This window comes from Colias eurytheme, chromosome 12 (genome assembly GCF_061535395.1).
Source record: "Colias eurytheme isolate Ceu_HAF_F1 chromosome 12, ilColEury1 Martin Lab GWU primary, whole genome shotgun sequence".
NCBI lineage: Eukaryota > Metazoa > Arthropoda > Insecta > Lepidoptera > Pieridae > Colias > Colias eurytheme.
The window spans coordinates 7,322,893-7,340,582 of record NC_142991.1 but is presented as its reverse complement, the minus strand read 5'-3'; the positions used below and the strand labels follow the sequence as shown (position 1 = coordinate 7,340,582).

The window sequence follows — 17,690 nt, the reverse complement described above, 5'->3', positions numbered from 1 at the left end:
GTACTTTAAATCAAGAATCTTCCAAGTTTTATCTCGTATACTTTTTGTCTTGTATATTGTAAAATCTTAAACAGGGTGAAAAAGGAAGCGGTGGTAATGATGGATTACCAGGCATTCCCGGTAAGGACGGGACCCCTGGAGAGCGCGGTGACATCGGACCTTCTGGAATGCCGGGTCAATCGGGCCCCGCAGGGCCTCCTGGCTTGAAGGGCGAGAGAGGAGAACGGGGACCTCCTGGCCCTGTGACTATCGCTTCAGCTGGTTCTGATATCATTACTGTTAAGGTAATTCTTAAAATAATTGTCAAATTAATAATACTAATAATACTTTCACCAAATAAAACAAGAATCAACAAAGATGAAAATATCGCTAAAAAACACAAAATATCCCAATATCAAAATGGGAATATTTACAAAAGGCGGTCTTTTACTAACAAGTAATACGATGATATAAATAAAATGTAAATATGTATATTACTATTAATTGTCCATTTTTTATTATTATAAGGAGTCGAAAATGTTAACCACGTTGAAATAAATGCTTATATGCTTATTTTTTCTGGTAACAGTTTTTTCATTGTGTTCGTTATGTGCTTTGTTATTCACGTATGTCGTCATGTGTTTTTTCTCGATTATCAATCATTTGACACAAGCGTTGCCCCTTGCCTTTGCCAACTCTTTTTTCAACTGTTTTTTCATATTTGACGCTAATACAACAAACCAAAAATTGTTAAATTATTTGAATCATTAACTGTATTCAATAAATTATAACATTCTTACGTTACGTTTTTTATAACAGGGTGACAAAGGCGATTTAGGACCGCGAGGCAGAAGAGGACGACCAGGGCCTCCGGGGCCCCGGGGCCTTCAAGGTCTGCAAGGACTCCCTGGACCACCGGGAAAACCTGGTGAAAAGGGTGATATAGGCCTCCCCGGCTGGATGGTAAGTTGTTAACATACCAAAAAATATAATTGTAAAATACTGCGTTAAAGACTCGAACTTAGAAGTTAAATGAAAATAACAACATATACAATTATATATTTTCAAAACTATATTTGAAGTCCTTTACAAATATTAAAACGAATAAATAAAATTATTTTAATGTTGATAAATGTGTGTGTGTGTGTATGTGTTGTAATTATATTCTTTCTTCATCATTCCTAATTATAATACAAGAAATAACAATATTAAACCTGTTATAAAGCTAATTTATTATTAATTTTTATATACTTTCTGTTTTGCTAAGCAAATAAAGTAAATAAAAACTTATTATTTTCTATCATGCTGCACAGAACAACAAGGTTGGTACAAATTGGATAAGCAAAAGTTTTTAGCAAAAGAAAATGCAAAAATTTTGTTGATGTTGTCGTTTTACATTACATGTTGTTTTTATATATTTAGGGTCGGCCAGGTACGCTAGGGCCTCCAGGCAACCCGGGCCCTATAGGTCCTAAAGGCGAAAAGGGTGACCCTGGTGTCAGTCTTTCAGATATTTCCATGGTAAGTACGTTTAAAACAGTTTTAATAATTATAATATTTTGGTAACTTGTATCGGTGTAATGAATAATATTATATTTATTGCAAAATTATTATACAACTAAATTGCAACATTACAAAATATTATTGAATATATTGTATTAAATATAAAAACGATATTAATATCGTTTGTAATATAATATTGAGTTGCTTTCATAATATATTTTTAAGTTTGAATGTAACCACAAAATATGATATGCCACCTATAGAATTTCTATCTAAAGGTATATGAACGACAGCTAACAATACAAATACATATATCTATTAATAGTGTTATATTTGTTTTGTATACGTAAATTAATTCAACAAAAATATTGTAATATTCAATATTTGTTGCAATGGTCCATATAAATGATATAAATAAAAAACAAATGTCGTTTTAAACGCACCGAAACTTTACAAACTCGTGTAAATATAATTATAATGACTTATTTACTACTGTATAATAAAAGCAGAACGATACAACACGACACTGATAGCACGAAATTAAATGTCATGGTTATAAAAAAGTAGTCGTATCCATTTTATTTGTTTTAAAGCTATGTATTTGTTCGTTTTCTTAACTTAAGAGGCAGCCCTCCGATGAAATTTTCTGAGACGATTCCTGTTGGATCCGACTTTGGTTTTAGAATGGTTTCTGGTGTAGTTTCAACGTCAAACTTTTGTAGTATCGCTGCAAGACCGGCCATTGATTGCATGTACCCCAACCTCGCAGCTGCAACAAAGTAGAATTATTGAAATCTCATGACACTTACTACTTATAAGAACTTGTACATTCCGAAGTATTTCCATTTACTTATTTTAATTTACCTCGTTTATGTTATTTATGTCGTCATATTTGGCTAAAAATAAATTTTAATTTTTCGCTTATCTCTAAAAGTAGGTACTTATGGTACTAAATATAGCGAGAAGTATAAACCAAAATAAAAGTGAGAATTTTTTATTTTAACCGTGTCGAAATTGAATTGAAGGTGAAATCAATCTTGGTATTATATTATTTAATAGACAAATTGAAAAATGACTAAATAACCTCTATTATTACAGTGTTTTAAATAACTTTATAATAATTATGATGTAACATCCGCCCGCGTCTATAGGGAAAAGTGGTTTTTGAGTTTACTACGAACGAATAGACAGACAAATACGGTTTTTATCGCATCGTATCATTTGCGTGATCTTCGTGTTTTGCTCTGATTATAGAGTATATACTATGCATGGGTGATGATGGGTCATTTGATAAAATTGTTCTTATTTGCCATTTTTGCTTACTCTAGCAAAGAAAACTATTAAAATAAACTCACCAACGCATGCTCGTGGTCCATCACCAAAAGGTATAAATATACTATTTTTCATGTCCTTACTTGATGTAAATCTATCTGGATTAAACTTATTAGGATCTTTGAAGTATTTTGCATCGTTAAATATTGCTCTTAATGGAATAACTACTGTGACGTTTTTATCGATAGTCAAATCGATCTCGGGTATAGTATATTGTGCAGCACTCTTTCTCATTAAAAAAGCTACAGGTGGATACATCCTTAAGGATTCATAAAATGCTTTTTCCAAATATTTCATTTCATTTATTGCATCATAAGTAATTTTATTGTTATGTTTCTTTAAGACTTCATCGATTTCTTCCTGCACTTTTCGCTGATAATCCTGGTTAAAAGCTAACTGATGCAATGTATGACTGGAAGCCGTCGACGATGTTTCGAAACCGGCTGCAAAAAATACAAAGACTTGCGCTATCAATAAACTATCACTTAAATCCAATTCTACCATTTTAGGTGTCCCATCTGGATTTTTTTCTTCCAAAGATTCTCCGACGATCTTCCCTTTCTTTCTCAATTCAAGCATTAAGTCAATAAAATCGTTCTGCCCTGATGGCTCGTAATTTCTTTTCTGCAAGACTGATTTCACTAAATAGTTCATTGAATCTTCCAATTCAGAAGCTAAAAAATGCAAACGTTTACACATATTTGGAAATATGAATTTTAATGCACCACGGGTAGCATCGCGCGGTGTGCGTATAAAAATCCTCCTCCCCAACTTCCTGAATTCAGAATTGTTGTCGTTCAATGTGTCCATGTTAATACCGAAACCACAGGCGCCAATAAAATCCGTGGTATACCTCGCCATTAATTCGCGAACATCATATGAATCTAATTTGGCAACTTCGTCAGCAAGCATTTGTAATTTTTCTGCTCTTTCCGTAATAAATGAAAACATAGCCCTAATCTTGGCAGTACTGAAAGCCAACGAAAATCGCTGCCTCATTAATTTCCACAAATCTCCGTCAGCAAAGAATAAATTTTGCATGAGAGGTTCTATTACTTGCGTGTTAGGCATAAGTCCTCTGTAATAAAATTTGTTGAAATCTGTCACGAGAATACGTTTCATAATTTCTGGATCTCGTATAATCAGTTCCGGCCTCGTTCCTCTAAAAAATCCGACAACTTTTTCTTCCGGATACTTGAGGTAAGTTTCTTCAGCGATTGTGGCCATACTAGTTTTTTGTATAAATTGGTTAAGATTATTTCCTACAAATGCTATGGGAGGATCATTTTTCACACCCCTTTTCTTCCAGTAATTAAACGTTCGTCTACCATAGAAGTACAAGGCGACCAAGGCAAATATCACAATGTAGAACATCATTTATTTAGTTCGTTATAACACTATGAAAACAACACAACCGCATGTGCCCGGTACTTAACACTAAGTGCATGTTTTTAGTAAGCAATAGTACGCAAGTACACATTATTGAAAGTGACTCGTTTGTGACCGTTGCTTATCAAATTGATTACATGAGAACAAAACAAACAAGAAGTTTTTTATAATTACTTTTAAATTATAATATAATTAATTTAATTAAAATAATCTTCTTGGATATCTCTTATCTTAAACAATCTTTAGACGTTGTTTTTAAAAGGACCTTTTAAAAGGTTATTTAAATCATAAAAAGGTTATACCTATTTTTATTTTCGATATAATAATTATATGGAATATATTATTGTATAATATGAATATATTAATATTAATATACTAGCGGTCCGCCCCGGCTTCGCCCGTGGTACATATTTACGTTTTCTCTACATAAAAACCATCCTCGTACTTCAAGGAATATAATAAAAAAAGAATTATCGAAATCGGTTCAGCGGTTCTCGAGTTATGCGCTTACCAACACATTTTGCGATTCATTTTTATATATAAGAAGATTATATTTAAGTTAATTAAAGGAGTAATTGTGATTATTCTGGTGTGAATTTTACAATTTCTTTTGTAAATGGGCTTACGTTATACTTAATCTTATTAGTATAGGTAGGTATTCGTTTCATTTAAAATTACTACATTATATTTTTATATAAATGATTTTGAATAAGCGCAAATGTAATTTTAATATAGTAAATTCGTTAATTCTCTACGAAATATCTAATAAAATGAAAACTTAAGATTTTCTTTTATATCAGTTAAAAGGTGAAAAGGGTGACCGTGGTAATGACGGTTTACCCGGGCCGAAAGGAGCAGAGGGACCGCCGGGCCCCCCGGGCATGGCTCCCAAATCCGACGTAGTCCAGTACATCCCGGGGCCTCCCGGGCCTCCTGGCCAACCGGGGCTGCCAGGGCCACCAGGCATATCTATTGTTGGACCTAAGGGTGAACCAGGATTGAGCTACTTCGAAGAGAACCCCGTTCACGGCAGTACCAAATATTTTGGAAGACCTGGTAATTTCTATTTTATTTAAATATCGATGATTTATGCATTAGAATATGTTCTAATGCATAAATCATCGATATTTAAATTAACAAATAAGTACTATGGTATTTAACAGAAATATTATGTTAAAATATAATTTATTTTCTATTATTAAATATGATAATATTTTAAAATACATTTATGTACTTGCTCATGATGAATTTTTTATATTAACACGCTGCTGTATAATAGTACAAAAAAGTCCGTTTGACGAAATTAAAGCTCTAAGAGAATTAAAAGAGCTTAAGGAAAAAGGCAGAGACAAAAACGGTAAGTAATATTTCATTAACCTTCACTGGTTGCGAGGTAGGTACTTACTTAATGATCTAAGATAGTTACAGATAGAAGGCTTATAAATTAAATGAATAATTAATAATAACATGTTGAAAAGTCTTTTTCAGTGAAATTTTATATTTATATTTTGTATAAACTGCTACTTTAAGAATTACGTGACAAACGCAAATAAAATTTATATTTCACATGTAATCACTTCGTCATTAGAAATATAAAATTAGTTCATACTAGAACTAAGGTACTAGGTAGTAACTAGTTAGTCACCTGCTAGTAATTTTAGTAGTAATAATTACGTCCTTTTTAAAAAAAATTACCGACTTCATTATCTCTTGTGTGACATTATCCTATTGATATAAATTGATAGGTACATTTACTTTATTTTATTTTACTACGATTCTTTACTACAAATATTATCCTATAGGACCTCCTTTGGATACAAGGAGCCACGCTGATGAATCAAGCAAAACTGTCCCCGGAGCAGCTGTCTTCCGCACTACTGAAGAAATGATGCGGGTAGGTAAATATAATAAGGAATGATCTAGGAACTTATCTTTAAAAAGTAAGCTTTGCATGCATGCAAGCATTATTGGAATAAATAGGCATGTGAAAATCGTGAGTCTTCTATACAATTTCAACATTTTGTCGAGAACAAATAAAATTCCCCTTATTTATTCTGATAAATTCATTATTTTTTTTAGTTAAAATTTCACTATAAACTATTATGACGTAAGTAATAGGTAGGTAGGTATATACATATTATTTAATATAGATAACTTATTTACAGCTTGCTGCATCAAGCGCCGTTGGAGCATTAGCCTATGTTATGGAAGAACAAGCTCTATTCGTTAAAGTGAACTCAGGCTGGCAATACGTTTTGGTATGTGATTTATTTGTCTTTTTTTTCTAGCCCTTAATGCTATTGGAAATGTTTAACAAAAATATCGATTATTTCGATATCTTCGATATGATTCAAAAAGGAACTTTACCGCTATAAAATGTACCTAGTATGCGGGAGAAAATATCATATTCTCTAACACATGGGCTCTACCACACGCTCTATTACGCGGGTTCTTGTATAAGCTATAAAATATTCTTCCTACCACACAGCTAGGATCACTAGTAACACAAGCAGCTCCTCTCACGACCACGACAGCGACAGTCCCCGCCCCGATGCCGGCGGCCAGCTTGGTCCATGTACCGCATATATCTAACTTCGTAGAGAATTCACCACCGGTAGCTAGTGGACCTACGGTAAGTACTTTTAAACCAAAAGATAAATAAATATAAAAATGATATTCTGTTAATGACTGGATAACTTAACTTAACTAACAATCATTCTTTTTGCAATCTAATCGTATTGAAATTCTTTAATACCAGCCAATTATAATATTTTGAAAAGCATTTAGGGATGAAACATCATGAGACGCTACTGTAATGTAAAATTAATTTGTATAGAATTTTTTATAGAAATTTAATTAAACATTTCAACGGACAAAATAATTATATGGTACCTTGTAAACAAACTAACTTATAGAACCATTGTTCTTTTAGTAAATAGTTTGTAAATTTCCACAGCTAAAACTAGCAGCCCTGAACGAGCCACTATCAGGTGACATGCACGGAGTACGGCGAGCTGACTACGCGTGCTACCGGCAGGCGAGACGCGCTGGCCTGAAAGGAACCTTCAGAGCATTCCTTACTAGCAGGTGAGTGAAGTTTGAGCGAGTTAAACCGCTCTGAAGTGCGTCACAAGTGGCGGTGTAACAACTGTCCTACGGTCACACTCTGGCGTCTGGTCTGACCATATGAAAAGAGCGGAAATTTTCATCTTTTTCCAAATTAAAGCAAAATATTTACGTTGTTGTTGATTTACCTATATAATATTTAAAAATTAATATTAAAATTCCATCATAAAGTCTACATAACATGGAAGTTTAAAATATTCGAAAATAAACATTATATTCATACTTACTTATTAAACATAATTACTTTTCACAGGATACAAAATTTAGATTCCATAGTGCGATATGCGGATCGTCACTTACCCGTAGTCAACACATATGGAGAGATTTTGTTCAAGGCATTTTCTGAAATATTTGACGGGAACGGCGGCATTATAGCGGGAACGCCGAGAATCTTCAGCTTTAGTGGGAAGAACATCATGATGGACGCTAATTGGTGAGATTTATTCTTCGAGGATAAAATTGCCGTTTATTTTTGTTCTATTTGTTGTTTTAGCTTAAATATTTGCAGCTATAACTTTTAAATTACTATGATTTGTTTTCTTCATTAAAATATTGACAAACATTTGGGTTTGCTTCATCGATATTTAAAAGTAACAATGCATACTTTATACTTATACACCTACAGTATCTTATTATGTTATACGACAACATAATATTATTCTATAACAAAACTATTATGTCCAGGCCGCACAAACTAGTCTGGCACGGTTCGCACGCAAGCGGCGAGCGCGCACTCGACACGTTCTGTGACGAGTGGCAGAGCGGTGAGCCGGCGACACGTGGCATGGCCGCCTCGCTGTATTCTCACAAGCTGCTGTCACAAGAAAGGTAGGGCTATATTATCATCATAATCATTATCGCCATCATTGCCATAATCGGTATTGTCTTCATCATTATCGTCGTCATCGCCATTATCAACAGTGTATCGCTTACGATACGTTCTGCGACGAGTGGCAAAGCGCGCGGTATGGCCGCCTCACTGTACTCGCACAAGCTGTTAAGGAGGTATCTATTTATTAATCACCATCTGCCTCGTCTTCATCATCATAGTCAACTTCGTCATCATCACTATCATCAGTCTATATGGCTCGATCGATACGTTCTGCGACGAGTAGTAGAGCAGCGAGCTGGCTATACGCGGCACGTCGCATCGTCGTCATCGTCAGTCTATATGACACGCTTATCGTCATGATTTGCATCGTCTCCATCGTCATCGTCATCATCATCACCGTCTTACTTTGTATTGATAGTTCCTAGATATTTCCATACAAAATACGTTAACAATTTTTGGAAACGTAAAATACATCTTATTATTATGAAGACCCGACTTCCAATAATATCTACTACGTTTCCTTATATCTGTATTATTGCTTACAATACGATTGACAAAGATACAATCGATATGTATTTTTAAATAAGCAAGAGTCAAACATTTATTATTTAACAATTTGAGTGCACATAGAGGTGATAATTTGACCTCCAGACGACTCTAAGAACTCATAATAATAACGCAAGTTGATAGTGCATTATTCTAGTCTCTCCTAATTATTTTTTATATTTATTTTTTATCTTTGACGATAAACAAGTCAACAAATAAAAAATACTAGCTTTCCGCCTGCGGCTGCGCCCGCGTAGTCAAAGAAAAACCCGCATAGTCCCCGTTTTCGTGGGATTTTTGGCATAAAACCTATCCTATGTCCTTCCTCAGGTTTCAAGCTGACCACTGTACCAAATCTGAAGTAAATCCATGCAGTAATTTTTAAAATTATCCCGGAAAAACATACAGACAAACAGACAAAAATTCTAAAAACGGCCCAAGTATTCTTTTAAAAAATATTCAATGTACAGTTTTGACTTTCCTACGATTTTATTATATGTAAGTTTAGATTATTTCCCTGTCTAATTATGTCTTTATTTATTTAAATAACAACTCAATAACAAAAACTCAAAGCAATGTATCTAATAATGATAATTATTCCCATCTAGTAAATTGCATCTTATTACTTATTATTGTTTTATTTTACAGATACGCTTGTAACAATCGCTTCGCAGTGCTATGTATACAGGCCACCGCTCATGGTAACGACAGGCGAAAAAGAGACACCTTGAGGTAATTTAACACACTAAAAAAAAATATTTTGTAAGGTGTTTATCTTCTAAAAATAGATTTCAGGTAAAAACAAGATCAAGAAAACTCGTAACATATCGTAGAAAAAATAATAAATGACTTCTATTAAATAGTTATGTAATTTCTAGAAATAGGTTTTAAGTAACAACAAAAAAAATTACACGAGTTTCCAGAACAGACTTGCGTGTCATTATCGTATTCAATTATCTTCACGTATATTTTTTGTAGCTACAATTGTTTTCAATATATTAACCGTAACAATAATTGAGAAATAGATAAAAATAATGCGCGCAGACATGTCAGAAAAAATCAGAGCATAATCTTATAATATAACTAGCGGTCCACCCCGGCTTCGCCCGTGGTACATATTTATGTTTTCTCTACATAAGAACCATCCTGGTACTTCAAGGAATATAATAAAAAAAGAATTATCGAAATCGGTCCACCAGTTCTCGAGTTATGCGCTTACCAACACATTTTGCGATTCATTTTTATGTTATAGAATTAATTTAATGTTTGAGAAATAATTTTATTAGTTTAACTTGAAATATAAGGTAGTTTACTAGAAAAAGGAAAGGTAAATTCGACCTTTGGAATCTATTTCGTTTTCAAATAACTCGAACGTTTGTATTAATTCAATGTATAGCAATAACAAGTCAAGATTTTTACTCGTTTATATTTTATTCTTAACAAATGTTGTACAAAAACGACATTGAAATATAATATATATAATTATTTTTCATAATATGTCATACATATTTAAAATAGCTATTATTAAACCTGCAAAATTATTATTCTCCAGTATTACTTATAATATTATGTCGTATTACTTAAATGTATGCGTTATTCATCCTCATAGAGCCTTTAGAAAATTATCTAAAATAGGAAAAAACATATATTTCATTTAAGAAACAATATTATTTTCAGGTACAATTCGACACTAGACGATGAAGACTATCTTTACAATGCGGATGAATATCAAGAACTACTCAACGATATATTTGCTCAACCGTTTAGAGAGAACTAGACAAATGTATAAATGAAATTGACGTATTATTTATTATTGAAGTCATTATATGTATCAGAATTTAATAAAATTATATAATTTAATATCAAAGTTGAACTGTAGATGCTATTATATAGACATAAAATCTATGATGATTCTCTGAAAATATTAATGTTATTGATATTTTTTTAAAAATTAATACTCACTGCTACCAAGTTAAATTTACTATTTAAAAGGAATATTTCAAATGCATTAATATTCAGTAGTAATATAATTATTTCCGACATGTTGTCATTTATTATGCAACTAACTAAAAACAATTTGCGTCATTGTTTAACACTTTATACATAAGTAATAATATTATATAATATTATCTTTAGTCTTTATTCTATTTATATATTTATAATTAACAAAATATTATGTATTTCTAATAATTTGTATGCATTTTTGTACAGCAATTTTCAAACGGCTGGTTTTAATTGAATTCCTAATATGTAATTAATAAAATTATAATAACATTAAAACACAATATATAAAACATCAATGTGTCATTATAATGTATCCAATATTCATGGGTACCTACCATCAGAATGAAGATACCCGGTCTTTTGGAAGGCTTACGTGAGGACAGGTCCAACACGCAGAGGCCCTTTAGAGAACTTTAATGTGTTGTGGGACACAAGCTGCAGCCTGCAATACAGAAATTCAGTCTTGGGGCCGTATTATGACCTCTTATTTCCAGACAGTTTACGCCGTGAATTGAACTGACTGGCAAATTCAAATTAGGATAGCAATAGCCATGGCTGGTTGCATTCACGGCGTAAACTGTCTGGAAATATTATGATGTCATTATACGGCCCCGTCCTGGGTAGTCCGCGGCCGATGTAAGATTATATTAGACTAACGTTTATTGTGGTCTTTAAAATGGTCAACCTTGTATACATTTGTTCTAACAACATTGAATAAAACTATAAGTTTAAATTGGTATATTAGCAAATTGATTCAAATAATTATCACGTCTTCTGTTGTGATAATTTTTTAATTCGTGAATATAAAAATGAGACTGTAAATATTAATTTTAATTTCTTAATAATTAAGATGTTTTAAGCTTTATGTAAATTATTGTAATTAAATAACTGGCGAATAAGAAATTGTAAAATTTTAAATTATCTATTGAAAATCGTGTCAATATTTCTTCTTAAGTTTTTCGGAGTTTAAAACAAAGTTGAGATAATTTTATCTGATATTAAAAGAATCAAAATTTATGAAAGTACTTAGACTATTTCTTTAAATTAAAATAAATTTAGTTCCACACAATAGAAAGGCTTAATGACCGAGCACATAAGCATTTATAAGCACAAAATTTAAAATCTATCTATAGAAGATTGAATAGAAACATTTCAATATAAAAACTAGAATAAATCAACGATTTCCCTGCTTTTAGCTTTCTAAGGAATAAACATTATATTGCTTTAATGTGCCATTTTAATAACCAATATGATAAAGTCTGAAATCTGCACAAGTATGATTGTAAATTACTTTTAAGCTAAGTGCATTATAGTATTACAAAATAATGTTTACCATTAGCTGTTAGTGTTAAGTCCTAGTCGCAATGCTGTTTTACTGTTTTTGTATAAATTTCCTTTAGTATAAAAGTATATATTTAATTCACAAGAGCGTGAAGTTAAGGGGATAAATGCAAAAGGCACTAAAAACGATGCCTAAACTTATCTACGAGCCGTTATTGCATTATTTTCGTTGCATAATAAAGTGAACCAAAAAAAAATATAATTGTAAGAAATATTTTATAATTTAAACGAATAAAAATAACGATAAATTAAAAAACAAATCACTTTGAAGGAATGTTGTAAATTATTTTATAGTTTCTGTAATTAATTTTCCATTAAAATACGCCAAAGATAATAAAAATTATATAACCAAGGGATTATTTTACGAAAATAGTAAAATGGATCATAATAATAAGACATGACATACCAATAAGCATTTATACGTATTTAAGAGATAAGCTTTTCGACATCGAAATGAAGTGTATTATTCGACTGTATTTATACAATTTCTGAATAAATGTTTTAATAACATTTAATTTGTGGTTTTATTCATAATATTGCTAAGTTCCTCTTCCTCTTACAGACACACGTGTCATCATATGATTTCTTACTTAAATTACAGGCGGGTCGAAAGGAAGTCGATCATTACATGAACCAAAGTATCTAGTGTCTATTTACTTTGTTTAACTAGTAACTACTCTACATCCTATCCTATATTATTCCTAATTCTTGGTTATAGGATATTTATCATGAGATATACATAGTAAGCTTTAGTAAGCGTCATACAACGCTAAATACAAAATTACCAAATCCATACTACCTAATATTATAAATGCGAAAGTAACTCTGTCTGTCTGTCTGTTACTCAATCACGCCTTAACTACTGAACCAATTTGCATGAAATTTGGTATAAGTAGAGATATTTTGATACCCGAGAAAGGACAAAGGATAGGTTTTATCGCGGAAATCCTACGGGAACGGGTTTTTCTTTGAAAACGCGGGCGAAGCCGCGGGCGGAAAGCTAGTTATACAATATACTTAAATGATACATCTATTACAACATTTGGTGAGATAATATTTGATCAAACTTTACAAGACATATGATATTTACATATTTACACATGAATAAAATACATATTACACGATAATAATATTATGGCATATTCAATCTTTTGGGAATGTTTTAGTTGCTTTTTTCTTCTTTGTAGAAGAAAAAAAACAAACTGTGTATAATATGTAATACACAGATTTTGTTGAGATCATCAATTATTGGTGATAGCTGTGTCAAAATATAATTAAAATTTTATCTCTTATAACGTAGTTTATTGTAGCTAAAGCTACATGTCTTACAGAACCCTGATTGGAAGCGATACTGCGCCAAAATAAACAGGACAGGACAATACTTGCAAACATCTAAAGGCCCATGCAAATTGCCGTGCACAGCAAAATTCATGAATAAAAACCCCATGAATATTCACGTTACGTATATTTGACGACTCACTTGATAAGCGAGTTATTTGATAACTAATGCAGAACTGAATTTCGAGCGTAATCGAATCTTGCAAAAGCCCGTGTGCTAATTTTCAGCACCGGTCGTGGTGCGAGCTGCAATTGACAGATTAATTGCTTCCCATTCAGGTAAAGACTTTCATAGCAGAATTCCGGAACGTTTATTCTAGTATATGGAGCAGAGTATAATCTTAAGTTGATAACAGTGAATCTATGCATACCTATCTCGCATGCGCTAGCGGCTAGACGTTTCCTTCTTGCTTTAAGACAATTTCCTTCTGTATACTAACATTTTGCACAGATATAGTTTACAATTTGAAATATTGTGTGCGAGAGGCAAATCGCAATGATGGTGAATATAAGCAGAAATTTTATATGTAGGCGCAAAGAATTCAACGTTATAATGAACATTTTATGTTACAAACTTTACAGATTTTACGTCGGAATAAAACATCATAGACTATCGAATTGATGCAAATAATATAACATCACAACGAGAATTAGGAACACTACAATAACAAGATTCTAAATAAACCAGGTGAAGCTAAACAGAAGCTAAAAAAACAAACTCAGCAATGTAGTCAAAAGCTCTGAATATTAAACAGACATTAGAAGCTTAGGGTAATTTTAAAGCAGAGCAAACTAAAAGCCAAGCGAAATCCCGATCGAATATAGCCTAGATTGGAGTCGAATTTACGAATATTCAGGTTTCTCGGATCCAGGTAATTAGAGCCAATCTAAGGCGATCTGGCCACCCTGTGATCTGTTTGATACGGATCATCCAATTCCCCACTTATTTAACCTCCATTGAGTACTAACACATTTTATCACCTTTCAATAAAGTTCTTAATTAACTCTTTGCTCTATCTGAATAAGTAATATGGCTGATTTCGGAAATGGAGTAGAAGGAATTATTACTGTGACTATTATAGTGAATAATTAATTCTGAAAAGTATTGGTAATGTATGAAAGTATTAAAGCCAAAGAGATTAAGTTATTACAAAATAAATTTAAAGATCAATATGAGGATTCAATATGCCATAAATAATTAATTCTATAGATAGCATAAATTAATACAAAACTTGGACAATAAGTTGTAATGATTGTTATTTCACAATAAAAATAATATACCGCCCGAATTGAGAACCTCCTCCTTTTTTTGAAGTCGGTTAATAAATATCTCATCGTAAAAGAATTATTGCAAACTTAGCTGTACTAGCATATGGAAAACTGACACTGGGAAATAGTTTTTACAACTGAATATTTATTTGTATGCAAATAAATATCAAACGTTGCGTGTGAAAACAATTACCCAGGCTGGTACAATGTTCATATTTGTTCAGACCCTAATAAACCTCTAAACTTTATACATTTACATAAATTTTCCGACTGAAACATTTAAGGGTGATCTATTTGTTTTTGCGAGTGTTTTTGTAGATTGAATTGCGTTTAAAATGTAAAAGAATAAAAGCAATTGGGAGTATGAGCACATATAATAATTATAATACTACATATACGTATGGGTTTTGTTTCAAAAATGATATTGTCGTCTATTCAAATCATGAGCGTACTTCATTATTATATTAATGTACCTCCGCAAATTAGGTACATACATTATGATAAGATACAAGTAGTTACCTACATCAATATTCAATTCAATATCTGATTGAAACATATTTTTACACGCTTTATATTAGCTTCACCTGTATGTTTGTAACCGACTTCTTTGGGCGCGATTTTGACCCACTTTAAACGGCCAGATTTCGTTCAAACTTTGTAGATTTATTGAGGACCGATGACAATACACTAATTTGATAAAATAAATAATAGTAAAAAAAAAATCACGCTTTTTATAAAAAACCGACCTAAAAGCGTGTTTTTTAGTTTTTTTAAACTATTATTATTTCCTATAGTATCAAACATAAGCATAACATGTAAATTGTAAAAACACATGCAGAAATTAGAATTAAAATCACATTTACAATCAGTTCACATTTCGTGTTCCTTTTACATTAGCTAAGTCTTTTCACACTAACATTAGAGTAATGGAAAGGAGCTTAAATATTTGTAATTAAAGTAAAAGTCGGTCGTAGTGTGATCCTATAGAGTCGTGTCCTTTGGGAAATTAACCACAGTAAAGCGTACACCACGGTACTGTTTGAGTTTATTTTCATATTTTCTCTTGCATTCGTTTATTCTACTATGTATCGTATACATATAAAACAAACAATTTGTGTGGCATATTTTTATTAAAAATTAAACGCAGTTGTCCCATGTTTTATTTCGCTCAACATTTTATGAATTTCGTCAAAGTTAAGCGATACAACCAAGAGCTTATTTAAACTAGTTATATTGACAGCTAGAGATATTCAAAATACGTTTATTAAATTAACATCATAATTATCAACCCATTTCTAAAGAAAATAGAGCTCCTCTAAGATTTTATATCCATAATCTACCATGTTTGCAGATTTCACATCACTAAACTTTTGTTTAGGATAATATTATAATAGTCTACTAGTCCATTGAAATTTTATATTTTTTAGGCCTGACCTTGCGTTTTTTAGAGGACGCAATTTTATTTTTTTGATGTGTAGGGTGGGTCAGTGTGAAGCTATCACTAAATTTGTGGGGTCGCCACCCTTGTCCCACGGCCGCCATCTTTAAAATAGCGGTTGAAATGGTTTTTACGATATATCTCTTAAACTATTTATCTGATAATAAAACAATGTTAGCATTATTTGTTGCAAATTAAATTCTCTACAACTTAGGTTCAGTAACTTTTTGTCGACTACACATCAAAAAAATAAAATTGCGTCCTCTAAAAAACGCAACCCCAAATGTAACTTTTCAATTAACTAAACGGTTTTTAGGTGATGTTTTTTACCGATTCGAGCAGTTGTGTTGTGATAATGTTCAGATAAATTGAAAATTTTCATAGTAGGAGGCTAATTGAATATTATTTTAGTCTACTATAAATAAATTAAATTGAATGAAACTAGGTTCACCAAAAATAGAGAATTGGTTAAAACTTTTCGTTCTAATTCGAAAGTTTATAAAAGAATAGTACCGTGCTCGAAGACCTGACTTCTAATTCAAAAGATTTCAAGTTTCAATTAAGTTGTTCCAAGTTGACCGTAGAGTAAAGATAAAGCGTCGACTTAGTTGGAAAACCTTTGAAACTCACTAATGAACTAGTGAGGGACTTCATTGATGATTATCTGATACTTGGGAAATATATTATATTTTATAAAGAAAATTGTCTCATGCAATAATTGATACAGTTTGTTTACAATTGACTGTCGATCGTAATTGAAACTAAATTGTTGATATTCACTGATAACACTTAAGGGGGCGCATAAAGCAAAATAACCAATCTTCTATTAGATGATACGTGTAAAATGCAAGACCAAATCTAAAAAATAAAATATATATCAAACAAGATGATATGTTCAACGATTCTGTTTAATCAAAAACATAAAATATTAAAATTTACTCGATAAAAAAAAATCACCAAGTTAGCTCTAATTTTCACACTTTTACGTTTTCTACTTGACATGGTAATACTTATTATGATTTTTTTTTTCATAAACAATTATATTAAAACATTTGCAAGATATTTGTCAGAGCATTTTGTGTAATTACTTTTAGTTTTGGTTTTATCTGTGATAAACCACTTTTGGCGCTCTTTTTTTCTCGAGATAAACGTTTGATTTTGTCACGATATATTACCACTTCTATGACTAACATTATGAAATTATTTCATAATGAGTGTTGACTGTTAAACAATATTTTTATATCATAATAACATTGTACAGAATGTGATTAAATGAATCATCGCGAACATTCACAGCATTATCAATTTGATAAAAATAATACTTATTTAATATCAGGACAGAGTATTCCACGTTGTTTTATAATATTTGCAAGAAACATATTATCTCCAAAAAGTAATAGATCGAAAACAGATATAAATGTCTTTGTAGTTGTAGTGTTAATTACAAGCGTATGAAATCACTTTCCGCTATCTAAAAGATAATCTTTCGATTACGGATTTAACATTGCAATCAAATAAACGCTGATAGCCAAAAGATGTTCAGTCACAAATATCGTTGAACGTTGTAAGTCATATCCTTTCCATATCTAGGGA

The 17,690-nt window shown here is 31.7% G+C and overlaps 2 protein-coding genes across 3 annotated transcripts in view; one reads left to right on the top strand and one right to left on the bottom strand.

Moving 5' to 3' along the window:
• LOC149904151 (uncharacterized) overlaps positions 1-12,567 on the top strand; it is a 134,135-nt gene extending 121,568 nt beyond the window's left edge. The window contains exons 17-29 of one of the 2 annotated variants that reach the window (XM_090108148.1): positions 75-284; positions 799-942; positions 1,402-1,500; positions 5,004-5,259; positions 5,483-5,560; positions 6,006-6,097; positions 6,369-6,461; positions 6,692-6,835; positions 7,160-7,290; positions 7,583-7,762; positions 8,014-8,157; positions 9,356-9,439; positions 10,385-12,567. In XM_090108148.1, the coding sequence (XP_089964274.1) occupies positions 75-284; positions 799-942; positions 1,402-1,500; positions 5,004-5,259; positions 5,483-5,560; positions 6,006-6,097; positions 6,369-6,461; positions 6,692-6,835; positions 7,160-7,290; positions 7,583-7,762; positions 8,014-8,157; positions 9,356-9,439; positions 10,385-10,484 (1,755 nt within the window). In that variant the 3' untranslated portion in view covers positions 10,485-12,567. The remainder of the gene's footprint in view (positions 1-74; positions 285-798; positions 943-1,401; positions 1,501-5,003; positions 5,260-5,482; positions 5,561-6,005; positions 6,098-6,368; positions 6,462-6,691; positions 6,836-7,159; positions 7,291-7,582; positions 7,763-8,013; positions 8,158-9,355; positions 9,440-10,384) is intronic. The other variant, XM_090108147.1, reaches the window with a different exon arrangement.
• LOC149904152 (cytochrome P450 6B2-like) lies at positions 1,909-4,277 on the bottom strand. Its single transcript, XM_090108149.1, has 2 exons — positions 2,838-4,277; positions 1,909-2,251 (listed from the first exon to the last, which is right to left on the bottom strand). The coding sequence occupies exons 1-2, from the start codon at positions 4,189-4,191 to the stop codon at positions 2,076-2,078; spliced, it is 1,530 nt and encodes a 509-aa protein (XP_089964275.1). The 5' UTR covers positions 4,192-4,277; the 3' UTR covers positions 1,909-2,075.
• Positions 12,568-17,690: the final 5,123 nt, after the last annotated feature.